General features: G+C 49.5%; 1 protein-coding gene across 6 annotated transcripts in view; it reads right to left on the reverse strand.

Moving 5' to 3' along the window:
- Nucleotides 1–26,776, reverse strand: part of grik5 (glutamate receptor, ionotropic, kainate 5) — a 65,728-nt gene that overhangs the window by 13,590 nt on the left and 25,362 nt on the right. For all 6 annotated transcript variants that reach the window (XM_029128314.3, XM_029128315.3, XM_029128313.3 and 3 more), the window contains 10 exons: nt 12,012–12,173; nt 11,476–11,640; nt 9,063–9,160; nt 8,735–8,900; nt 5,259–5,437; nt 4,883–4,936; nt 4,080–4,238; nt 3,543–3,695; nt 2,392–2,496; nt 396–503 (listed from right to left, as the gene is read on the reverse strand). In XM_029128314.3, the coding sequence (XP_028984147.1) occupies nt 396–503; nt 2,392–2,496; nt 3,543–3,695; nt 4,080–4,238; nt 4,883–4,936; nt 5,259–5,437; nt 8,735–8,900; nt 9,063–9,160; nt 11,476–11,640; nt 12,012–12,123 (1,299 nt within the window). In that variant the 5' untranslated portion in view covers nt 12,124–12,173. The remainder of the gene's footprint in view (nt 1–395; nt 504–2,391; nt 2,497–3,542; nt 3,696–4,079; nt 4,239–4,882; nt 4,937–5,258; nt 5,438–8,734; nt 8,901–9,062; nt 9,161–11,475; nt 11,641–12,011; nt 12,174–26,776) is intronic.

A 26,776-nucleotide genomic window follows, 5' to 3' on the forward strand; every position in this document is an offset into this window, starting at 1 on the left:
TGCAAACACAAAACATGAAATGAACGTGGAAGCCTTTGTTGGACTTCATTCTACTTCACTGACAGTTTAAAGGATGCTTGATTTAAAATGTTTGCTGCCTCATGTACAGGACTGTCAGAATCCTCTTATAAAATAATACACTGTGATGCAGAGGACTGTCTGTATCAGGCCTTTTTCACATCTAATCTAACTTGAAAATGATGGAGCAGCATTGTGCATAATGCTTATTGATTTCCTGATGTGACATTACTCATGTGGAAACCACGAGGTGGTGTTTTCTGCGGACCAGGGTTTTTGCCCCGTGTTAATTTAGCGTCGCGTCTCCCTCTCCGTGCAACGACATGAACATCAGCGTCAGTGGAGTCGGGTCCGAGCGGCAGTAGGTGCACTCTTACCAGAATGGTGGTAACAATGAGGGTCTTGTTCGCCAGGGTCTCTGAGACGTTAATATCCAGACTCGTGGAGTTCATTACCAGGGTGTTGTTGGAGAACCAGATCCCAATCTGCCAGAATGCAAGAGAAAATCAATGACCGCTGTGGGATAAATAACGCAGCGTTGGAGCCTGACTTCACTGCAACTCTTTCACTGTTTTTGCAGGAGCCAAACATCTGTAGCACATACGCAGCGGATGCGTCTCTGCATGTCTCGCTCTACATACTGTTATATACTGTATATTGGCAGGGAATTAATTGTTCCCACTGGAGCCGTGCTGTACATGCCTGCAATGAAAAACAAACGGATGTTTACAAGCAGAGCAATGAGCTTGGACAAGTTGGCGGAGGCGATAATGAAAAGCCTTCATTGTCAGGAGCTTCATTGCTGCATCTATTTTCTTTTTACTAACACCTTTCTTAAATTGCATTAAAACAGCTCGCATATTTCCATTTTATGAAGACAGTAAAGTCACTTAGGTACATAAGTGTGTGATTATGACCTAAGCAGTGTGTAGAGGTGGAGCCGCAGCTCTCAGAGGCATTCCTTTAGAAGATATTACTGTACATCTTTCAATAGGTCACAGGAGAGGTAATGGCTCCTCAGACAGAATCACTGTGTTTTTCAATAACTCTCTTTATCCTGCCCTGACATTTAAGACCGGTCCCTTCTCTCTGAACCGCCGCAGTCTGCCTAGCGGCTGGGTGCCGCCGTGCAGAGGTGGGCAGAGTGAAGAAGTTAATTATCCGACCATACTCTCCCACCACGTTAACGCCTAGGTTTTAGTGCAGTTATCAGATGGCATTTAGTGTTAACATAAAAGGCAGATGACCTATAGTAAAGTCCAGGCAGACATGCAGTTTTAAGTAAGAGAAGAGTTTCCTCTGCTCAACGACCTGCAACGCTGTCGCCTCAGACTGGACCTGGAACCACGTGACTTCAACATGCAGGTTTTGTTTCCCTTCTCCCTTTCAGAATAATGTCCCAGATTGCTCCTAAACACCTCAGTGGCTCAGCGGGCATTTTATTTCAGGTTTCACAAGGTCTAAACTACCCCCAACAAATTTCCATACAGTAGGTTTGTAACCAGCAGACAACAGACCAGAGGCCCAAAAACCCACGACAAGTAACCTTTGCAAGAAAACAAGATTTCCCCTAAAAATGATCCTGGCAATAAAAGGGATTTTGCAGCTCCAGTGTGAACTGCTCTGGTATGACCGGGAGTTTGCAGCGGCTTTAGAAACTAGATATTGCTGAGCAAGTAAGTGAGACCCTCCATTGTTAAACTTGTACTCACAGATATCCAGTAATTGCAACTTCTGGCCACAAAAATCACAGATTTATCACTCAATTTTTGCGTTTTACTACAGCTGCAGGCTGTAATGGTGTAAACAATGGTTCGATTAACAACAGTATAAGGTGGTAACATCCTACAGTTTCCTTTACGCGTAGACAAATAAATGCAATAGTTTAAAGCCACGAGAAGGAAATTAGTCAAGTGGTAATAAAATTTAATTTCCAGTTCAGAAATCATTAGGCCTGCATCCAGCTGTGGCGAAGGAGAAACAAACTGGAGGCAGGAGAATGTCTGACGGGAACATACAGCGTAATATTCATCATTCATTCAATCACTGCTGGAAAGTTTAGCAATCATTTGCAATTCCGCTGATTGACTGTGCAGGCGGCTAATGTATTCTCGTAGCCTTCAGATAAAACAAATGTTAGCACACATTTGCTGCTATTACATGACCCAGTTCAGACTGTGGGCTGCACCACTGTGCCGTTAGGTCAAACGCGTGAGACGGGCCTTTGGGACCATCAGGGGAGTCTGTGACGAGGCCGACCTCGGAGTTAAACGCTGCCCGCGGCGCTGTGAAGTCACACCAGTGACCTGTAACTAACCTAGAGCCTATGAGCAACGCGACCTGACCGCTGCATTACAACAGGTGCCTCCTGACCTCTTTATGGCCTCCTCTGTGTTTCTCCAGGATCCGCAGGGTGTAGTTGGTCCTCTGACCTTTGCTGTTGAACTCCACGCGCCCTGTCAGACCATCGTACTCCACCTGGCAGGCACACGGACAGAGTGAGGTGTGAAGGTGAAGCAAAGGGAGTGTGAAGGTGCAAACAATGAGATATGGATATTAACATCCAGACATCCATGTACAATAAGACCGAACATCCTCCTTCATACTATGTGTTATAACAAGATAATCAGAGTCTAGCAGTGACTAGGAGGAAGGAGAGGGTAATAGAACCAGTAAGAGAGACAGATGAAATGTCTAAAACTAGACAAGAACCATCAGTTTGCTATCAACTAGGAGAAAGTGACTGAGTGAGAGGCTCACACGGAGCAGCACAGAGGCAACAGCTCCCTAATAAGACTCAGAACTGCACCTCACAGCCCAGCGCTGCTTCTCCAAAACCCTGGTGCTGGCACAGTTAGCGAGATCTATGATGAATGGCACGGTGCTGAAGATGGAGCACACCATGATGCTGACTAACAAAGACAGATGTCGGGCCGGTGGGGCAGCGCAATGAGATATGCTGCTCAGGCTGCCTTGACAACAGGTCGTCGATGAGAGGAAGACACAAACAACCGGAGATGGGAGATGACAAAGAACAACAAGAGACAGAGGTTACATGCAATGAGATGAGGATGATGCTGGATGCACTCTGCCCTGTGTTTAAAACAATATCGATCAACAACTATAATAGCACAAATATGAGGAATTCAGTTTTTGATCAAAGTGTTAGAGAAATCTTTATGCGACCTAAAGGAAATCACAGCTATACAGTTATGTTCAGTTCATGATTTACATTTGTTGAAAATACATAAACATCAGTTTAACCAACTATGTAAATCAGCTGATGTGTTTAGCTTTGACATCAATATCCTAAATGATGTTGATACAGTAAGTGAGTAGATTCTGGCTATAAAGGATGTAAAATACAATTCTGGATGTTTTACCAAAACACTCAATAAACTGTGGCTTTGTATCAAACCTTGTATGTATTATGATGTACATATGCGCATACAGTATGTTGATCATGACAGCATCCAGTTGAATGAACAGTAAATGCATCACATGAGGATTTGTCAAGCATTTACCATTCGCAGGTAGTTCATAAGGCTCGTCCCATGTTGCCAGATCTGAGGTGAGGTGCAGCTGAGGGGCTTCACTCCAATTTCCTGGCTGCGGTTCAATTCCCTCACTGCCCCCACCACCACGTGCACCGCATCGAACATCAGCGCCGACGAGAGCTGTGGAACGGGGCGAGATAACACGAAAGGTGTGGAAGAGGGGGATGGAAACATGGCGATGGAGGACGAGGAGCCACGGGAGGAGCCGCAACGAGGGAACAAGGCATGAGCACAGATTGAGCGTTTAACAAGGGAGGGAGGGAGGTGAGGAACATAGGAGGGAGAGAGAGAATAGATGAGGAATGAGTAAACCAGTGAGGAGGAAACACAGATGGATACATCAATACCCATTAAATACAAGCAAAAAGCTAGCTGAATCCCTTTAACTGCTCAATGAATCAGTGTGAGGAGTAGCTTAATGTTACATGGCACGCACACAAAGCTCTGGAAATGACTCCCACATGTGTGTATGAGTACTCGTGTACAGGAGACTGACTGACTGACCGCGGGACCAGGGTAGGTCAGGTCGCAGCCCTCCCTCCAGGACAGGTTGAGGCTCCTGATGAACTCCAAGTAGAACGGGTGGGTGGTGTTAAACATGGAGAAGCCCACAATGTTGGACTGCTCATCCACTATATCATCCAGTCTGAGGAGGGGGAAGTCCTAGAGAGGAGGGGGGGTGATGGGGAGAAATAAAGTTTTAGGTGAGTGACAGTGTTGACAGTGTATCAAAGCGAAGCGCCGAGGAAAAATACTGCGCATGAAAGGGTGTGATACAGAGAGAGAGAGAGGGGACGGGGAGCGGTATCATCTAATCTGTGATGGGGAGAAAAAAGGAAACAGACGACGGTACGGGGGAGAAGAGGCTGACGGAGGTGACACCTGAGCTGCGCCCGCAAGACGCGGCATCTGAAACACAGCAACGCGTCGCGCACAAAGGGCGGAGGGGGAGTAAAAATATGAAGAAGCACTGGCGCGGCGCAAAAGTGACACAGCGATTCCAGCGCTGCGAGGGGAGGCAGCGCATCAAAGAGGCAGATGAAAACACCGGAAGCGGGAGAAGGTGGCGGGTGGCGGGAGGAAAAGGGCGCATCACGCCTGTCACCACCTTCACCTCAGACCCCGTCTCCGTCCGCCTCCTCGCCGGCCTCCTCTGCTCCGTCGCATCCCGATGCGACGCGTTCGCTCCTCAGATACGCCGCTGTCGCTCCCTCCCCGCTCCCTATAGCCCTCTGTCACTTCTCCGCTCAGGAGGAGGAAAGAGAGAGAAAACGAGGGAGGGAAAAACAAGAAGAACAAGCTCTTACCATGGTGGTGAGGATGTACTTATAAAACGCTGATGTCATCCCCAGCTCTGATGCCTGCAGGACAGAGAGAGCGGAGGATATAGGATGAAGCAACACTAGGTGCGAGGGGGATGATGGAAGGTGCGTTACAGGGAGGGAGGGGGAGGGAGGGGAGACGGTTGGGGGACACTGTGGGAGAGGGAGCATACGTTAATCAGACTTTTACATCACGGGGTTGGCGCTGGGTCATTTGGACGAGGGCAGACGAGGCCTTCACACTGAGTCACTGTGACCGAGGCCGCGGCGTGAATCACAGCGAGCCCTCTGTCACACGGCCCCGTTAGAAACGGGAGGTCACGGTGGAGCGACCGAACGCGGAGCCCATGGAGCGTCTCACCTTCTTGAGGATGAGGTAGGAGACGGAGGCGTTGGCGTCGATGATGATGGTGGCCACCTTGTCGTCGCGGATCTCCTTCAGCAGCGGCGTGGGGTCCAGGTTGTCGTCCAGCATCCTGATGGACAGCGTCTCCCGGGAGATGAGGAAGCGGCGCACCAGCTCCTCCAGTCTCAGCAGGCCTGAAACACAAAGGGCCGCGGATCAATGGCGCCATCAGCAGACGCGGGTCACGTTCACAAAACGGAACCGCCGCGGGGCGTGGGAAGATCTTGATCTGTCCTGGGCCGGGCGTATATTTGAGTCATCTCCATGAAGCGCCATCGATGGCTCGTCCGACTCTTCAGGAAATGAAATATCATTTAATATGTGTCTACAGTATTACAGTACGTCCTTGTTTTGTCTTTGCTTTGGACAGATCTATAGAATGCGAGGAGCTCAGATGCATCAGCGAAGGGGCCCCGAGTCCGACTGAGCCTCTTACTATTCATTTGTGCTGTTTGACCACAACACCTGAACTGTGAAGCATCAAAGGAAAACATTCTTTTATTGATTCTCTCATTCCACTTTCAAGTTACATCCATTTACCCCGAGACAGATTTTCCACCATCTTTAATTCTTTTGCAAAACATGTTTTTCAACACTCCTCCTACAGACACCCTGAGGAAGGCAGGAGTAAAGATAAACACACTCTAGAGTATTTTTAATGTGAGTTAAGCCTGTACAGTAAGGATTAAAGATTTTATTTTAAGCTATTCACCAGGGTAAGAATTTATAGATCTTACATATTTATATACTGTAGATTCCGTCTAATTTTGAGCGAATTTGGTTCATAAAACACTTGGAAGAGCTAGCATCCATTTCAAGGGCACTCTTCCCCTCAGGACTAAAGATATTGTGTCAGATGACATCACAAAATAATATATTCTCTGGAGCTGAACCTGGAGTATGAGTCTGACTCAATAGAAATGCACCTGATATCTCAGGCAGGTATTCAGGAGCTAAACTCAATGTCTGTCGTCACCTAGACAAAACACAAATTCATCTAATAATAGAACAATAAGCTCCGATGGTTGAGGCCTTGGCATTAGTATGCGCTCGACTGAGCGCTTTGTAACTCACTCTGCTTGTTGTCTCGTTCGTCCTTTATGCGCGGGCTCAAAAACAAACCCACAACAAAACCGGAGAAGTGGGGATTCTGCAGGGCCGCGGCGAGAAGGGATCGAAAGGGCAGAAAGATCGAAAGCGCAACACTTGAGACAACGTGCCCCCATTTTAAGTGAACGCCTCTCGAAAGCGCGCGGAACCAATGGCAGTCAAGAATCACTTGACATCCTGCGCGCAATGAGCCTTTACTAGAAAGTCTATCCCGCTGCTTCCTAATTGTAATTCCATAGTAAAGCTCCCCTAGCTATGTAAATAAGTGGCGGGGCTGGCATCTCAGGGATGGAGGCGGGGGGGAGGAGGGGAGAGGTAGCGCACAGAGCCCTTCAGCAGGAGAAAGCCTCTGTAAGCAGTGGGGTAATCACTGAACCAGGCGAAAACTTTAATTAGTTTGAGGAAGGAGGGGAAAAAATCAATGCACTTTACAGCTTCCTCTCCTCCCCTCTCTCACCCCCCTCCTCTCACAGACTCTCCCCCCTCTCGCTCCAGCCTGTGCTCCAGTTACCTCGCCCCGTCTTCATCCAGCCTGCACGAACGCTGCCGCTGTCAACCGGGCCCAGATAGCATGTTATGAAGCACGCGCGGCACGAAGCAGCGCACACCAGACGTGACCTAAAATCCCCGACTCACGCCCGTTTAACACGTCATGCACTTCTACCTGCACCGGCTGGAGAGGCCAATCAGATGAAGTCCATTCACGTGCGGCTGTGAAAATGACCAGCGCCGTTTAACGAGGATGCGTGAAAGTCAGTGATGTGCGTGACTTCACACACTCGGCTTCCTGACAACAACAAAAAAAAGGCCGAATGTCCACTTCACTTGAACGCAGCACTTACACCGGAGTAAACAAGACAAATAAAACAAGTGGACTGGTGGTAAACAGTGTCTGATGTGAGACCTCTGCAGTGCTGCACTTGAGCTGGACACAGAGGGCCAAAATCATACACACTGGCTTATGGACAGACACACACACACACACACACACTCCTGCAAGAAAAAAAAAATCAAGAACACGTATCGACAAAGTGAATCAACCACAACAACAACAAAAAAATCAAACACACACACACGCACGGTGCCACATACACCCACACAGCCGCTGAGAGCGTGGAGCAAGACTGTTGAGTGGCAGTTAGCACCTATTCTGCAGCCATGGCAACCAGCTCCATGGCGATAAATAGCGCAGCCAAGTGGGTCAGAGTCTGCGAGCGCGATAACCTTGCAAAGATCACCTTCAAGCTAAATATAATACGCACACGCACTCCTCACCGGCAAAGCGGCACCTTTTGGCGTGGACGGAAGAGCAGACTATCTGTTGCCTTTGCTTCAGACGAGAGGAAAAGCCTGGTGGAAGACAAGGCTCCTATCTGCTGATGATCAAAACTGGGAAGAAGGAAAAAAATGATGTCTGATGCCGCTTCAAAGCTTGTTTGGTTCAGTGAAATGACAAGTCCACAAGGAACTGGGCTAACTTTCAGGAGGCGGCGGGAGGCGCGCTAACCGCTGGGCACGTAATGAGAGAAGTCCCTGATTGAATCCATTTTTCATAATGTCACAGCTTTTTGTTTGTCAGAACCCGGCTTCGTCCCGCTGACGCGAGGAGCGCTCGCTCTCCTGAATGGCTCCACGTATTCGCCACGTAATTGCCCATTCTTGAAATCTGCTGCTGGCAGAGGTGAGAGCCGTTGGCGACGCCCTCTCGGAACAGACTGAAAGTAGAGGGAACGACGATCCGGTACAAAGATACGGAGATTGGAAGTTGGCGCGCGTCCTTCACGCGCCGCTAACGCTCGGTTTGAAACTACAGCCGTCACCTGGCCCATAATTCTAACTCGTGCCCCTCTAGGTGGGGGAGCACATAATGAATCCATAACTTAGTCCTTTCAAATAGAATACAGACGCGTGGTGACGAAGCCCCGAATCCCATGTGATGCTGAAGTTTTCCAAGTTAATTCAAATATCCGCCAAGTTCTCTGAATAGTGCAGGGCATTTCAAACAGGAATATTAAATTGGTTTGGGCCAACAGACCTCTGAGCCGGCCACGACACCGTGTACAGGGGTGTGTGTAATAATTGGGGAGGCTGCAACAGGAGCGGTGTTGTGAACCGACGACACACACACACACACACACACACACACAACTTTACGGCCACGCTGTCGAAAAACGCGTCCAACGGCGCAAAACATTCACTTCCGCCAAATTAGCGTGAAAGCGCCAGCACTCCCACGGAGTCCTTTGGACAAACACACGTGCACGTACGCGCACGGCAAAGCGGCCGGTTTCGTGCACACCCACTCGGGCGCGTGCGCTTACACTCGGCCTTGGCGCAGACCAGGCTGGCTGAGGGGTAGCTGAAGGAGCGCAGAATGGACCCGATGGCCAGGCTCAGGTCCTCGTTGCTAGGGTACAGAGTGACGGAGGCGAAGCGCAGGTACGGCAGGCGCGGAGTCTCCTCAGGACCAATCTTTACGTGAGGGATCTGCAGGCAGCAAAGGAGAGAAAGGCTCTATCACCCAAGGATGAAACCCTGAAGAGGTGGGTGGTGGTTAATTACATGAAAAGAAATGAACCAGAACCGTTACACACGTTCACTGTGATCATCCTAAATGTGCACAGGTTTGTGGTTCATCTCCACTCTCACCTCCTTTTCTCCACATATGTGACTGACAGTCGAGCCGGAGGCGGGGCTGGAGGCGGGACCTATCACAGAGACGACGCCTTTGGGAAGAATCTGACACACTGGAAGGGAGAAAAAAGGGGGGAAATAAACATCGTCTACTGCAGACTCGCTGCGTCCCTCTGCTGCTCTCTGACAGCGGCGGCGGCTGCAGCCGGCGGAGAGGAGGGAGCTTTAAAATGCAGCTAAAGCTCAGAGGATGCATGATGAGTTCACTTTAACCGTGGCGTCTATTGTGGCAGCACAATCTGTCTCATTATAATCAAATTTATTTTGAGATAAACACTCCGAGGACTGCAGCAGGGCAGCCCACGGGTTGCCTTCTGCTGTTATTCACTTGTTTAGACAGTTGATTTTAATGATTTTAAAGACATTATATCTCTGGCATTTAAACAATATTAACAGATTAGCTGTCACCCCAATTAACAAGTGGCATTTTGCAGGATTACCCATTTTGTAGAGGAACATGAACGTGAGAAGCAGACAAACACCTTTGTCTATTGCATTAACTGTTAAATTAGACGACTGCAGTATTAACCCAATTAATTAAACACTGTCTCCATTATTCAATATAGTCTGTCCAAACATCGGTTTCGCTTTGTTTAAGCGAGGTACTGTGTCACAACCAAGATGATTTAGTGTTTCATACAGTGAATGAACACCCTACCCTCATATTAGAGTCCTGATCAGATCAGGTTATAATCATTGTCCTATAGTTGACTGATTGACCAGCCTGAGGCGCGCGTCACTGATCAATAGTCTTAACAGACTCACCGGTCAAAGGCAATTAAAAGCAAGCAGGAAACACTTAATGGAATAATTTAACATGGCAAATACACTCAGTGGGAGCTGGAGGCGAAGGCCGGCGTCTCTGCTCATATGATAAACACGGCACCGCCACTGTTGGCTCGCCTTAATGTGGAGGGAGGAGGACACAGGAAGAAGCAGATGACCTGGATCTGTCCAAAGGTAACAACATCTGCACCAGCTCCTCCAAAGCTCACAGAATAAATCCCAACTGCTGTTACCATAAAAACGTCCACGGGTTGTTATAGCGGACAACTTTATAGGCTCTGAACAGTTGCCAGGAGAAATACTCCAGCATATACGCCCATATACTGCGAACCGCCGCTCCCTGTGTGTTTTGTATTGAGTAAACAAACACGTAGCGAAGTAATAATTAATTTGCTTTAGAGGGGCTTGTAGTACAGTAGATATGTTTCCTGTACAAGGAGCCGGGCTAACTTTCCTCCCTATTCCCAGCCTCTTCGCTGGAGTGAGATAACTTGCTGTAGGCTGTTGATTTGTATTTAGCATAGCTACAGTAAATAGAGACACAAAGCAAAGACGGGGTGCAAAACATGTTCTTTAAAAATAAACCTAACAGACAGATGTTGGAACCAGCAGGGGACTCAGGGACAGAGTCCTATAGCTTACAATGGGTGTTTGTACCATACACATGCCTTCATATTACAGTAAATGCTTTCAGATGCACCACAACAGTGAATTTACTTTTATTCTGAACAAAAAAAAAAAAAACACGGCTCAAGATTTAAATTCATCCCAATTAGTCGTCCTCAGCTTCTGCCGGCGTCTCCGTCTTTGTGCGCTGCTGTGCGCAGTGTGATGCGTGCATGTGTAAACGCCTGCTCGCGTGCGTGCGTGCGTGCGTGCATGTGTGCGTGCGCGTCTCCAGCAGCCATAGCTGTAAGATGATGAGCTCTCAGATCCGGAGACCAAAAAAGCGCTGCGAGCGAACGCGCCTGTCAGAGTCTCCTGGCCGCCGGTCAAGGACACGCTCGCGAAGAGACGCGCGCGGGAACCAGCGCGTGTGTGTGTGTGTGCGCAGGCGTGCGTGCGCGGCCGTTGTCGACCGCCCGGCGCACACTTTGGCAGTAGCTTGTGGCCGGGTCGTTGACCCATCAGAATAGGTTTCCATCTCCTCTGTGGCCCGGTTCTTCAGAAGATCCCGTGTCTGTACCGACCCCTAACTGTGCCCATCAATACAACTTTAATGGAGCAGCCTCTGTGCTGCTTTCTCTTTTTTTTTTTTGCTTGTGCTAATCCGTATTAGTGTTTGATGATTTGTTTTGGTCCTGGTCTGTTTCGTGCTGGTACTGGAGGGCAGTGGTCCACTGTTTTTAATGAGGCAGGTTTAATGGAGCATTACTGGTCTCCAATGATGTGAAAACTACTCAGCATAAGTCCTTACTGCCTTTTAATCAAGTGACAGCAGTCTTGTTTTATAGTTAGAGTGAATTGAAGCTTTTTGCTTCTCAGAAAAATAATCACGTAGTTAAAACATGCACATTTACCAGTCTGTGTGTTTTAGCCTCTTATGGGTTGGACTGTATGAAGCTGCACTGGCACCACTTACTGGTGTCTGTAGTGTCGTACTGGGAGTCCTTTTGCAGCTCGTAGATGTCCACCTCCACTCGGGCTCTGGCCGGACCCTCCATCACACTGTTGATGTTCTCCCTGGCCAGGGCCAGTGCCAGTCGCTCCCCACGCCCACACACAGACTGGTCGTCCAAGATCGCGGCTAGAGAGGCACAACGTAAAGAGAGAGAGAGAGAGAGAGAGAGAGAGAGAGAGAGAGAGAGAGAGAGAGAGAGAGAGAGAGAGAGAGAGAGAACGAGAATGAGAACGAGAAAATATAGAGATAGAGATAGAGATAGAGAAGCAGATGAGCGGCTTGAGGGGAGGCACATTTAAGGAGCAAGCAAAAGACATGAGGGGGAGTGAGAGGTGGAAGATCATTTAACAATGGTGTGTGTAGGAGTGAATCTGACAGGAGATCACAACCCCTGACTGGAGAGGAAATTAAAGGATTTGCCCTCGCTTAAATTAGTAAGCGATAACAAATCCGCCGTGAATAAAAGTGCGCCGACGTCGCCGTCCGTGCCGACTCACCCATGCGGACGGAGGAGAGCACGGGGGCCTGGCTGAGGGAGCGCGGCGGCATGGTGACTAGCACGAAGGACAGGACGTGTATTGACAGCAGCAGTGCTGGCAGAGCCGGCATCTTCTACCGCTCCTCATGGAGAAAGGTCTGCTGGCCGCCGGTACCACCACCTGCAGGTCGGAGAATAAGGAGACGGTCAGAGCACCACCACCATCACCGTCGCATTCCCACAGAGCCACAGCACCTGTGATTTGACAGTAAACTCAGCTGCGTGATGCTCGCTGTCACATTACAGAGCCCAGTCCCGTGCACACGATAAAATACACTACATACGTCTCTATTTGCGTCTCGCGAGGGACGTCTGTCATTTGGATGAGACGGGATCCAGGCTTCAAGAGATCCCCGGAGGTGGAGAACGGTAAAAAATCACAACAAGTGGCGTCACGTGTCGCTGCAGAGTCACTCGCACAACTACAGTACGACACAAGACGCACAAACACGCATACATGCAGCCATATGTTGGGTCCCAGGGAAGCAGGTGCACAAGCACACACACAACTGCCTCATACACACAAGACTGTACACTACACACACGCCTTCATGTTTCCCTTAACCAAACCCTCACCCCAACCTTCAAACACACACACAAACAAACACATAAAAAGCACTCGGCTGAGCTCCACTGGTGCTAAGCAGCGCTCTCAAGGAGTGACAAAGCCTTGTTCTGACTGACAACATGACAGGGCGATGCGAGGATGAAGAGATGAAGGGAGCGATGAAGGCGGGGGGAGGAGAGGGGGTGTGGGGTGACAGACAAGGAGACCTGGGGGAGGGGGGGGGTGATGGAGGAGATGGTGGTGGGAGCCGCTGACCTGAGGACGTCTCAAACGCCCCCGTTCATCAGCTGAAAGACTCGAATCGTGACCTACAGCTGACCCTCGGAGCCGCAAGCGCGCGCGGGCGTGACCTTTGACCCCGACATGGACGGGCAGAGATAAGCTGCATACACTGTAAATCACGAAGGCGGCCGATTGAGCTTTCCGTGCACTCTGCAGCATCCTTTGTTGTCTGTGTTTTTCCAGCCTTTTCACTCCGATATATTCATTTTGTCTTTATTTTGTCCTTCTCACCTTTCCAACACTTGTTTGGCTTTGATGTTTCTTGGCACATCAAAAAATCTGCAACCTTGTGCTTTGAATCCCTCCTCGCCTCCTATAGACCGGCGCTCCCCACGCTCCCCACCTCCCCACCTCGCAATTATTCACCTTGTTCTCTTCCCTTCCAGCTCCTCTCATCTCGGCGCCGCCGTGTCAGAGGACGGGCGAACGCGTGAGCGGGTGCACGTTTGTAATACTAACGGCCGCGTCGCTCCCGCTCTGCTCGCGGCGGCTCAAAGCGAACAGAGGCAGGGCATATGCGAGGCCATCTGTATGTGACACAACACGGAGGGAGCAGGCGCGCGGTAGGAGGATTTGTTTTCCAGTCGTAGCTTTTAATAAATCGTTCGCGGCTCAACACAGTGTGCGACGTCAAATGCGCCGGTAAATAAGAACTGCATCAGTAGATCTCAAGCTGTTGCCCCATTTGTGTGCATGTGTACGATGATGCACGTGTGCGTGTGTGCGTGCGTGCGTGCGTGCGTGCGTGCGTGCGTGCGTGCGTGCGTGCGTGTACGCCTGCCTCCTGAACCAGCGGTCGTGTCCTGTGTTTACTCTTCAAAGCGTGCGCGTGTGTTCGTTCAGACCCGTGTGTTTATCCCAGGGACAGTGCATGATTGCCCTGTGTGAGTGTGATGCCATATTGATCGAGCGCCGCTGAATTGGGGGGCCCTCAGGTGCAGTCGGTCAAAACAATGGAGAGCCTATCACGGGAGCGGCGGCGTTGCACGCGAGCCCTCTGATTGGCTATTACCTGCAGGCAGATTGGCCTCATGATGAATAAGACCCTAAGTGAGGATATGCCTTCATCAGCGGGGGGAGGGGGGGGGTACTATGTTATTGTTATCGAGAGCTATTGACAGCGTTAGACAGAGAAAATTACAGCACCTATACTCCGGGGAGCAGGGGTGAGAGGGGTGAGAGAGGAAGGAGATGGAAAGCTGTGATAGGAGAAAAAAAAAGAAGAAGAAGAAGAAGAAGCGGAGGGAATGGGCTGAGGCCGACGAGGGAATAAAAGAACAAAATTGAATACAGAGAGAAGAGATTGGAAAGTGTTTCTGCAGAAAGAAAGACGCAACGGCAGATAGAGATGGAAAGATGGGACAGCGCCACCGTGCACCAAGATATCATTTTAAAGGTACTTGCAGTATATACTGCATACTGAGGGAAACGCCGTGTTGTTACTGTGTTTATTTGACATGTACAAGTTAGTTTGCACAAACAAACAAAAAGGATCAACTAAAGTATGATTCTCTGCTATGGATTAAGCTCCGAGCAGCACAGCAAGTGGCTGAAATTACCCCCGGAGCTCATGTGGTGCAGCAAGTCATCAATAATAATTCGGCCGAGAACGCAGCGAGGACAGGTTGTGTGACAAGGCCGTGTAATTACTGTAGATAAACCCATGCTTTATGTTTCTCCATTAATGATGCATTTTGTGCTTATTGCTGCCTCGTGCATCACACGCGTGCAGTTCGTTCACCTCTGCTCCTTCAGTGCAAGGTGCCACTGGTTCTCCTGTAGTGTAGTTAAAATTGGAAAGCAATACTTTTGTAACAAAGACTTGTTATATTACAGCATTAGTAATTCTAATTAGGCAAATGATCTGAGTACTTCCACCACTGCAGGAGTGCGAAAGAAACCAAGTTATTATCTCCAGCAGGAGAGGAGGGTGGAGGGAGCGGGGGGGGGACACAGGGAGGGAGGGAGAGAGAGAGCAGGGGGAGATACCACCGCTATGTTTAATCTGCACAGACTGGCTGCTGTACTGTATGTGCTCAGCGGCTGTCGTAGTACACGTCCGCGTCTCTGTAGCAGTCGGGTGTCGTCTGCAGGGAGCTGGAGCAGCACGAGGGCTGAGCAGAGCCAGACTGGTCTAAGCTGCACAGAAAGCGCCGCTTCCAGCCCTCCCTCGCTCACTTTCTTTCTGCTGTAAGTCACCCTGCATGCGGCCACTTCAGAGGAATACACAAAAGCAAAAGTACATAAATATCCTGACTCGATCAGTGCGTCCGCGAGGGGACGGGGGAGAGAGAGAGGCAGAACCCGAACGCAGAATGAGCGAGCGGATATTCATCTTAGTGTGAGATTTGGCTGTTGGTGCATACATTCATCTCGGTGTGTAGAAAGTCATTTGCACATTTGTGTGTTTGTTGTGGTGTTTGTGTGCGTCTGCGCTGGAGATTTGGCGCCTTGCTCATAGTGTCTGCAATGCCTATTATAAAAAGAGAAAACCGTAAAATCAGAGATCTTAATTATCTGGAGAGAGCACGAGGGAACGAGGGGGGGGGGGGGGATTCAGGCAAAGGGAGGGCCAGAGTAGGACGGAGGGAGAGAGGTAGGGAAGGAAGAGATATGAAGAAGAGGATGAAGAGAAAAAAAAGGAACAAGGGAACGTTATCTCGCCCCGCACCCTCAGGCAGACGAGCAGAGGATGAACGGAGCGCGAGGCAGAGGAAGCAGGATGAGCGACGGCAGAGGAAGGAGAGAGGGATGCGGAGGACGACAAACAGAAGTCAGACGAGAGAGGGAGCCGGGGGGGGGGGGGGGGGGGGGGGGGGGGGGGGGGGGGGGGGGGGGGGGGGGGGGGTGGGGGGGGGGGGGGGGGGGGGGGGGGGGGGGGGAGGCGGGGTAGGCTCCTGCCGGGGAGGGGGGGCTGGCAAATCATTTGTTTTCCCTCCCCTGCCTCATTGTACGACGCAAGAAAATCTGACAGTTATCATAATGGAGGGATGAATCGCCGGCATAATTGAATTTGCGGGTGGAACGGCGGCGGATTCGAGGCGACGCCGCCGTCGGCCGTGACGCAACGCGGGCGCCGTTCGCCTCAATTAATCGGCTGCGGGGACGCCGGGCCCTCCGGACGGTGCGGTCGCTGCGTGCGGAGGAGTGGAAAAGTACCCGGGGCCTCGCTCACCTCCCGCTAGTTGCTGTGGCGTTTGCTGCTTCGTAGCGTCAGAGCTCTCGCTCGCGCTGACTCAGCATTTTCAGCGTTCGCTCGTCATCTGTTCCCTCCGTCTCCACCTTTGTCTCCTCTCACCGGTCGCTATATTGACTCTCTGGTTCTGCTTTCGGTGATTACTTTGGTTTCTCACCTCTCTTTGTTGCCGCCGTGCTCCGTGTTAAAGGCTTTAGAGGCCGAGTTCAACATCTGGAGCAACAACAGTGTCTTCGTAATGTGAGGATACAGGACGCAACTAAACCGTGTAAAATGCAGCCATCAGTAAAATGCTGTAAACAGCTTTGGTGAAAAATGAAATCAAGGACGAGCGTAATAAACAGAACCCTGTGAAGCGGATGGCGGTGAACGCTCGTCTCCCTGAAGACTTCCTCTTCTAGTAATGGGTACGACATTTGAGAGCGCCATCCAACACAACGGCTTCAAAACTCGCAACAGAAAACACAGCATCGATGCGAGAGAGGCGACAAAGCGCTGGAGCCTCTCGGCATCGTTCCTGCTCGGAGATGCGGGCGTTGACGTAGTGACGTCTGACCCCAGTGAACTCCAGTGTCGGGCTGTGGGGCCGCTGGGCGCCTGCTGCCGATACGTGGAGGCCCGCGTACACTCTGCCCCCCCTCCTCACCCCCCTCCCCCGTCTCCATCCTCCCCTTTACCTCCGTGGCTCCTCTCTATCTAGTTTGTCTCCTTCTTCAGGAACACTCTATGCCCCTGTCTCTTCACTGACCTCTCTCTCCTCTCCCGCTATCTTCGCTCTCACCGGTCTCTTCAATCTCGACAGTGCACTTTCTCTGTTACACTCCCCTTCTCTGCCCCCCTCCCCACTTGCCCGCTCCCCCCCCCCTCTCTCTCTCTCTCGCTCCTTCTCATTGGACATGGATAAATTCTTCCCAGTGTTCTCCTTGACAAAGAGGCCCTCAGTCAGTGACACCGCCTGCTTGGGGAACCACCGTGCTCCTTTGACACTGTCACATCCGAGCATGTCACACACACACACACACACACACACACACACACACTTTAAAGAAGGTTCAAAGAACATGGGCTGTGCGCTCGCCTTTGTGTCCACGCGTCGTCTTGTTTGCTGCGTCTCAGCCTTGCTTCACGAATAAGCGCTGTACCACCCCCCGATTCGAATAGCGGCAGTTTATTCGCAATTAGGCTCATGTAAAACTCACTGGTCCCCTGGCTTGTTTAGAGAGGGAGAATTTGCATACAGAACAAAGCCTTGCAAATTTAAGACTCATGTTACACATGGTGCTGCAAAGAGAACAATGTGTCAGTGAGTGGAGCACTGTCAGGTTAAATTTATGTTCAGCCAGACATCAGAGTGGATGGGAAACGCTGTCGCTTTCACCCAGAGGATCATATGATTTCATTACAGAATCATCTCATACACTTTACATGCAGCACTTTAGTAGTTGACATATTAAAATATCTGTTAAAAGTCTTTTTGAACTTCCTCTCCTGAGGTTTCTTCCAATTTTATGTCACTTATGTGGTAAAAGTTTGTCTGCGCCTGTGTGAATATAATGGTTCTTGTCTTCCTAGAGAGTGTGGAGCACAGGGGAGTTCGGATGTTGTACTTGGCTATTCAAATAAATCTGACTCAATGTGACTTGGAGCAAAGGCATCGGAGCCCGTGTTACTCAGCGCACGGAGCTCCTGTGTGCGATTCACCTCAACACAAACGCAGAAGACTTCAATAAGAAGCTTTACTACAAAGTAGCAGAAACTCTGTCACATCTTGAAAGCGAGTCTGAAGTTCAGTTTGTTCAATCAGGGCGTACAAGCGTCTCGATACATGCGTTTGTGAATGCCGTGGGGGGGGGGGTTAAAAACAACCGCAGGCTCACAATGGACACGGATTAGAAAACGGAAGCAGCGCTGTACATGCAGAGAGACGGACAAAGGTAGAGCGCTTGTCTTCGCTCCACCATAGCTACAGTACTGTATGTGATGAACCCATGAACCGTCACCACGCAGCTCTCCCACTTAGACTCCCACGCACCACGCACACACAGCAGATACATGGACGTACACAACATGCTCGCACACACACACACACACACACACACACAGGTTGTGGATTAAATGACTCAGATGGCATTTGCTCTGTCTCTCCCTCTTTCTGTCTCTCTCCTTCGCTCATTGTGAGGTTTTGCTGCCATGGCAACAGAATTGAGGATGAAAGGGAGGGGAGGGGGGGGTTGTACGAGGGAGCCGGTGATGGAACAGGTAAATGAGAGATCGGGGGGTGAGAACCTACTGGTCATGTGAGGCACAGCTTCGTAGCCGCTGCAGAGCCTGATTTTCCGCGTGTGATTGACTGTGCTCCAGCAGCGGGAGGCGGGAGCATGAATGTGCCTTTGCTACGTGACCGGGAGGAAGTGAGCACGCTGCGCCTGACTCGGGCGCACTGCACTGTACGACGCGTGTCCACCCTGATTAAACTGGTCCGATTCTGCCAACGACAACCGCGTCCGCCATCAGCGCCGACGGAGGGAGACCAGAAGAGAGAAAGCGACGGGGCAACGCAGGGCTGTGAACGCACACGAGTGATTCACGTTTCCATGTGGGGCTTCTGGTTTGTGTTTTCGTCTGTACTAATTTGCTCTGCAGAAAGCAGCATGTTCAAATTTGGTTTGTTTTCAGCTGCCCCAGGCGAGAGACAAATTCTCTCTGACTGCACTTCTTAGACTCGGTTCAACATGTGAAAAGAAGAAATAAATAAATAAAAGGATTCACTTGCAGCTTTACAAAGCCCAAATATGTAGAGCCACTGTTTTCAGGCAGCAGCACAATAATCATATTGTATCGTATTGAGGAAGACGAGGGTCAAACTCACGCTAAGCAACTAAATCTGAGCTCATTTAAACATTTCACCAGTGCTTTTCTGCTAAAGTTGAGGCTGCATGGGTGCACATCAAGTCAAACAGGCGAAAGCCTCAAATGATGCCTTCATTTGAAAACAAATGTAGTAATTACATTGTCCACGCCGCGTTTTATCATTGGGCATTGTTTTCTCAAGGAGGCATGAAATAAACGCATGAAAAAAAAACGCATTTCACTTTTGATGTTGTTGCAAAAATAGCCGAGAACTGCTGCATTAGTGCCAGACGGTGAATATAAGCTGTGAATAATGCCATGCGACACAAGACAGGGCCAATTTGAGTTGACTCAGCGACAATGTGGAGTCTGTGTCTTCATAGATAATACCGACTGTGGCCTTCGTGTGAAGCAGGAACATCTGACTGTCAACAAAAACTATTTCTAAACACGGCATCTACAAATAAATTAATACTGATATTAACAAACAATTCAAAATAGCTCACTTCAGATTCCTGAACGTGTCTGTAACAAAAAACAAACAAGAGGCCGTCAGGTGGATAGATTACGACTTATCTAAATATTTAAATGAGACTTCATTAAACCAGCACAAGTGAAGAGGGATAAGATATATGACATGTTTTCTTTTAGTTGGTCCAAACTGTCTCACATCAGCACAAGGGAAAAGAAAAAGAAAACAGCATCATCCATTTTAAAAAGGTCACAGAAGCGATAGGATAACACAATGAAGCCTGAGGGATTGTTTTTTTATTGTGCCTCATGCTGAAAGCAACATGGGTATGAATATAGCTCATGACCTTGGCCGATGTCAATCCCTCTGTTCCATTTGTCTTTCATTCTTCGCCCAGCTCACTGCAAATGCAAGCAAAAACATGTCCTGCGCCGGATCCCACAGCGTCTGGACAAGATGAAATGTCACAGCGCTGAGGGATGCAACAGACAGAAAATTAAGATTTTTTAGGATTCGGTGTGTGTTAAGTCATGAATCATAAGGTTAAGACCCTCAATACAATAATATCGCTAATAATATTCCGTGTGAAAACCGCCTTTCATCAGAAATGTCTATTACACTAATCAAGACTGCGCGTATATTGCAGTTTAGAATGACATATTGTAAATTAAAAGTTTAATTTACTGTAATTAGTTGTTAATTATAGTATACAAATTAAATTGCCTGACTGATGTTAGGCTGCTGAGTCATTTAGCTGACTGTGATATATACTGTATTAATCAGATCAAATTAGTCATATAATTAGGTTTTTAGATTTGTGGCCTAACCGGGGGCTAATGGTGAAATTTATTAAAATCCCATTCCCCTAAAAACTATTTCACACTTTGCCCAAATATGTTGCGTGACTCCCGGAAATGTTTTATAATTCCGTCACCCATGACTGAATCAAAAATTGGTTATCTCCGCTCAAGAAGAGCCATCAGACTATTAGAGTTGATCGGGACTGACTGGTGAGGGGAAAGGGGACGAGCAGCGGGGTCCGGCAAAATACAGAAATGTGTAGTGACTGAGCAGCTCCAAAACACGGTGCTGCATCGGATCTGAATAACATGCATTAGGTCTGTTAAATGCATCGCCAGCCACAGAATTCCCAGATTAGGTTCTAGGGGCTACTTTTTACATCACGCATGAAGCATATTACTGTGTGTGTTAATATCTGTCAGGCTGCATCAGATGTCTGCCTCGACCAATTTATGGAAATCCAATGTTACACAGCATTCAGTAAATAGTCATAGAGAATTATATGGTTTAAAGGAAATGGTAAGTTAAGGTATGAGAATGCTTTGTTGTAGGTTACAGTAGGTGGTTTATCTTCCCTTAGCCACAGCCCGACAGGATTTAGTCCAAGGTCAGCAGCAAAGCAGAGGTCAGAGGCCTGACCCACAACAACAGCTACTGTAAGATGATCAAAACATTGCGTCTGACAAATGATGAATAATTTCTTGCCACTGGGGCCTTCATTCTATCTAAAAGTCAATATTTAATGTCCTCCACCAGCAGGAGAGACCGGCCTTACTGCAAAAAGTAAAACACCATTATTTGTGGCAGAAATTCAGCTCACTCAGTGTGTGTGTGTGTGTGTGTGTGTGTGTGTGTGTGTGTGTGTGTGTGTGTGTGTGTGTGTGTGTGTGTGTGTGTGTGTGTGTGTGTGTGTGTGTCAGTGGCCAGTTAAGTGATTTAGTCTGTCACCGACTGGTCAAACGCCGCGGCGCCACATTCAGCTCAGCTTTCACATGGTAAATTTGCTGGTTGTTCCTCCGCTGCTAATACACGGTAACACATGCTAAAAGCAACGTCCGCTGGAATATTTATGCAATGGCACTATATTTAATGCTGGATTAGCATTTGTTTGCTCCATTGTTCAGTAAATTAATACCAAGCACTGGTGAATAAATGCATAATACATTTCGTTAGCCCACGGTACATTAGCGTTAGAAGTTCTACAACTTACTACCAAATTATAAAGATCCACATTCATTTTTCATACAGCTTACAAATGGCATCTCTAATTATGATCACTCATTCATGATACTTGATCATCTTTAGGATAATTATGCACAAGAAAAGTGTGTTTATCTAATTGCCTATTTATTTATGAATTTGATGTACTGTACAACCTTTTCATGCAAATGGCTGCTTTTACAGAGATTTACATAAATAAAAGGTTTGCGCATGAAAGTGATGCATCCTGTGATATGACTTCACAGGCATTTATGAGAGCAGGTGATCATTTGAGTTGTTTAACAGTCATCTCACACATTGCGCTAGTGTGCATCCAGTCATGTTCCGTTTCCAGCAGACGGACGTCAGTCGAGCTTCTATATGTCCAGCACTTGTAATGATACTCTGCCTCAACCCAAATGTCACAGACTCTGTCCATTAGATCAGCACCATGAAACAAAATCCATTCCTCTGTCAAAGTAGCTGCTGCATGAAGTTGTGCAATCATTATGGCAACGTCCAAAACTGTGCCTGAGAGAAGGGAGAGTCTGCTCGTTGCTGCCATAATAATCCATAAAAGAGTGGACACAAAAAGCCCCAAAATGGAGATATGTGCAATGAAAAAGACATAGTTTTAATTGAATCACCCATATTAGCATTTTACTGCAGTGTATGTCTTAGTGCGATGCTCCATACGGCAGCGGCGACTGTTGAGGATTTGGGCTCCTGATTTGGCAACAACAAAGTGCACCGTGTTTGAAACTCAATGCTTTTGATGTCACAAGAGACAAATGGCAAACAGAATAACACGACGGTAAACTAGTGAGCGACTCGCGCTCATCTGCTTTACTGCCAATGTTTCACGTGCACTTGGTCAACGACACGTCGCCCTCACGACGGAAGGAGTGATTTGAAAGTTGCCCTATATTTGGCTCACTTGCTTTCAAATGCAGCCTGTCAAGTTGTTCCCGCGTGCTGCCGTACGCCTGGTCAGGTGAATTATTGCCTTGACTGTTGCTTAACCACCCCCCCCAAACACACACACACACACACACACACACACACACACACGCTCGCTCCAAGTCGTCCATTACTGCTCCTGTCAGCCAAGCGTGCAATCAATACTCCCCCTCCAACAGCGCACACGTATGATGGAAGGCAAAAAAGGGAGGAGAGGAGGACGGCAAGGGTAAACAAGGAATGTTGGAGGGTGAGTGGGGGGATGAGGGGCAGAGAAGTCTGGGGAGGCGGGAGGTGTCAGTGGTGGGGAGTACAGGGCTCGGGGACAGCGGCTGCAACGACACTGGGGATAAAAACAGAGACATGACAAGAAAAATGCAGAGAGACCAGAGACGAACACCAGAGAGCAACGATATATAACAAAGCGCAGAGATGGAGTGAGTGTGGGAGTAGGAGATAGAGGACAGAGATGGGGAGTGTCAGAGGCAGAGGAGAGATGGAAAAATAGAGGAAAAAAAAAAGAAAACGTGTTTGTAAGAGAGAGGAATAGAGAGGTTGTGGGTGGATGAGAAGAATGCTATATATAATGGCAGAGGTTCAGGAATAGATCAGAGTGATTGTGTTATGTGATTACTCAACGCTCATATCTGCAAACAGTAGCAGCCACCAGCTGACATCAAAGATCTCACACACACACACACACACACACACACACACACACACACACACACACACACACACACACACACAATGCAAAACAGCACTCGGCAACGTAATGCTGGCACACGCCGGCCACCGAACCTCATCTTCATGCTAAACTGAACTAACTCTCCACTAAAGGGCTTCTGTCGTCTGGCCCGGATTGATAACGGAAGCAAACACTGCCCACTCACAAACACAAACAGTTGGACACGGGCACACTCCCACCATGCTACGAACACGTCTCATGCGCATGAAAAGATTCATAATCGCACATAAACACACAGACGGCAGCATTGTAAACACTCAGAGCAGGACGCCGCCGCACACAGACACGCGGACACACAGTCGGGCCTTTAATTGTTATTTATTCGCTGTAGATGAACTCGAACCTTCTTTCTCTTTGCTTTGAGAGGATGCTGCCAAGTCGTTCCGACAACGGAGGTGCTGCTAATGCTTGGCATTCTGAAAACAGCGAGGTGCACCAGTGGGAACCCGCATGCGCGCCCGCATCCGCGTCTGCCGATAGCGCTCAGAATGAAACGAACTGAAACGCTCCCAACCTCATTAATGCCACGACGCAACGTCCAGCCTTGAGACTGGATTATTATATTGAAACAACTGGATTTATTCCTGCAGCATTTCTCTTCAAAACTAAAATGTGTTTAACGAGGCCTCTGTGCTCAAATCAGAGGTGGTTCGTCAAGGTTATATGTAAACGCAGCAGAATCACATTATTAATTATGACACAAGTGTTAAAACTCGGTCTGAAATTCCTCGTTTGACACATGATAGATGAAATGCAATCAAGTAGCAGGGGATGCGTGTGTGTGTGTGTGTGTGTGTGTGTGTGTGTGTGTGTGTGTGTGTGTGTGTGTGTGTGTGTGTGTGGGTGTGTCTGCATTGCAGACTGTTTCTTTTAGCCTCAGGAAGACTGGTTCCCAGCTGGCCCAGTCCTCCGTGATCTGCTTCTCCTCCTTTGATTCCAAACAATTGGGGAAATTAAATGTTGGGGGCTGCACTGTACGCGCGTCTGCCTGATGTGTTTCCTTTCAATTTGAGACAGAGAGGGAAGACTGACAGCTCAGAGGGAATGCTACAGCCGGGGCACGGGGCCGGCCGCCTCCTCTCGACTCCAACCAAAGCACTCACTTCGTGCCTCCTCCTCAAGCAGCTAAAGGAGGCTAAAAATACGCGCGTGAGGAGCCGGGGACGGAGGTTTTCCAGGTTTGTGCCTGCACAGAGCAGTGAGCCGCGCACAGCCAAGGTGATCCCTGCCAGCCATTTTGCCCTGCGTTTAGTATTCATTTTCCAGGCGATCAAACCCACTGCCAGGAGGTGGAGAATGTGGCTGCGTGAGTGTTAACGCGCTGCCACACTGTACATTCACACGCGCAGGCGTCAACAGATACGTGCAGACTCAAAGGAAAGTGTCGGTGCCTTAATGAATTAATGAACGTGCGCGTATCGTGCGGCAGGGCCGACCGGGGGCCCCGGGCTGGGGCCGGGGGCCAGCACACCAGGCTCCCTGCACACAACCACTGGACCGAAGCTGGATGAGCACAGCTTCCTGTGGGGGGGGGGGGGGGGGGGGGGGGGGGGGGGAGAGGGGAGAAATGAGAAGCAGAGGAAGGAGGGAAAGAACAAAAGCAGCAATAAAGGGGAGGTAAAGTGGGCAGACAGAGGGCGAGCGGAAGAAAAGACGGAACGTCAGCAACAGGATGAGTGGGGGAGAAGGGCAAAAAGGAGTGAGGAGGGGACGAGGCGAGAAGAAAGGATGCTGAACGGGGGGCGAAAAGCGTGTCCTGTAAGTAGGAAGGGAAATCAGAAGGGGGAGGAGACGCGGCGGGAAAGGAGCTGAGCAGCAGCGCCCTGGCAGCACGCGGCGGAGGCAGGCAAGATGGCTGCAGGGGACAGAGCACTCGGCCAAATATGGTCATCAGGAGCCAGCTCTGTCCTACTTTCTTTAATGGGCTAAACCAGGAAGGGCCATATATGGTCGACGGGCAGCTGCGTCGGCTCCTGTCTCTTCGATGTGCCACGGCGGAATGAGTGATGCAGGACTTGGGCCCGACGCGCAAACAAAAGCCCCACAGCGGCCTCGCACGCGCTCGTCTGTCGAAACCCCCTTCCTCGCGGTGAGCTGGTTGGCGTGGCGACGCCCCGCCACGTTTTAATGGAGGGAAGCTCGTGGGCCGGCGGAACATGAGGCGAGCTCCTTGCACCTGCCCGCCTCCTCTGACCAGGTACCGTGCATCCATGTGGCCCCACTGGGGCTCCTGTGGCCCGTGTGACCCGTCCGTCAGCGGCGCCGGGTCCACGACCCGTCTCAACCGCACGCGCTGCCGAGTCGCTCACCTCCGGCCGCTTGACGCGTCCACTCCTGTTTGTACACAGCTTCACAAGTCAAGGCTCTTAGAAAACAGCAACCACGCATCGAGGCTAGTCCTCTGAATTATTCCAACTGCTAATTGGATTCCTTTGTTCGCGGCGCTGTTTCTTGGCAGGGAACGTGGGGACGAGCTGACAATCACCGATCACAAAGGCGCCATCATGGCCAAGGAGAGGAAGCTGCCGCCAGTGAAGCGCTGCTACTGATTCATCCCGTCTATTTCAGTTGTCCTACGCAGGTCTTGTTGCTATGTGAGTTGCTATGATTGACCAGCAGGTCCAACGTCCGTACACACATATTATTATCATATGAGAAGCAGTGATTCAAAAAAAAAAAAAGAGAGGGATTTCTTTCATTATTGCTTCGGTGCCAGGAGCTATCGCAGTCCTGCAGCCGTGGAAGCAACCTAAACACATATACTGTACAATAAAGGCCAGTCAAGCGGCAATAAATGCCTTCAAAGACGACGAGATGCCTGTAAATATGACAAAGTGAAGCCTCCTCACTCTGCACCGTATGCGGAGGCGTAGAGGGAAGTGTCACTCTTGATGTCACTGAAGTGAATAAGCCTCAAATGATCCCATCTCAAGGCCAAGCTGCGGGTTAAAACATAAACTGCTGACAAACTACTTACAAGATGGTGGGGCAGCATCTGGATGCGAGAGCTGCGACTGTGCGGCCGTTCAGAGCAGCGAGCGCGCGTCACGGGGAAACCGAAACGCCCGCGTTGGAGCTGAGCAGCATGAGCCGCGCGGCTGCGACAAGCGCCCCCATTAGCATCCAAAAATGTGCACAATATCAATACCGACGCCAGTGTTTTCCCTCAACCCAGGAAGTGTTTTCAAAAACAACTCGGGGAATTGCTCGTGTTGAAATCTGTTCTTGTGGCGCCGTCTTCTTCATCGGCTGCTCATCTGGTGCGAGCCCCAAACAGGTCCCAGCGTGGGGCTCAGCTCCTGTTCTTCCTGACAGCTACACTCACAGTGAGGCCTGCTGGCGCGACACTATTGGTTAACATTCCGTTACAATACTGTTTAACAACTCCGCTGTGGCCGCTAAGCCATGTATTAAAGCAGCGATCGCGCGCCAAAACAGTTCTTTGCATGCCACATTAGACAGACATGCGCTCGTTGTGGGTCCTGCTGAGCAGAGGAAATTACAGACTTCCTGGAAGCGCAAAACACCAAGTTGAAGCAAGTAATTAAGGCCAGTGTGTCCTGCTAACATGTCTATAATGCAGCACACAGAGAAACGGTATCTGCTACAAATACTGTACACACAAATGTGTAAATGTTGAGGAAATA

The sequence above is a fragment of the Betta splendens genome, chromosome 16 (assembly GCF_900634795.4).
Source record: "Betta splendens chromosome 16, fBetSpl5.4, whole genome shotgun sequence".
Classification (NCBI taxonomy): Eukaryota; Metazoa; Chordata; class Actinopteri; order Anabantiformes; family Osphronemidae; genus Betta; species Betta splendens.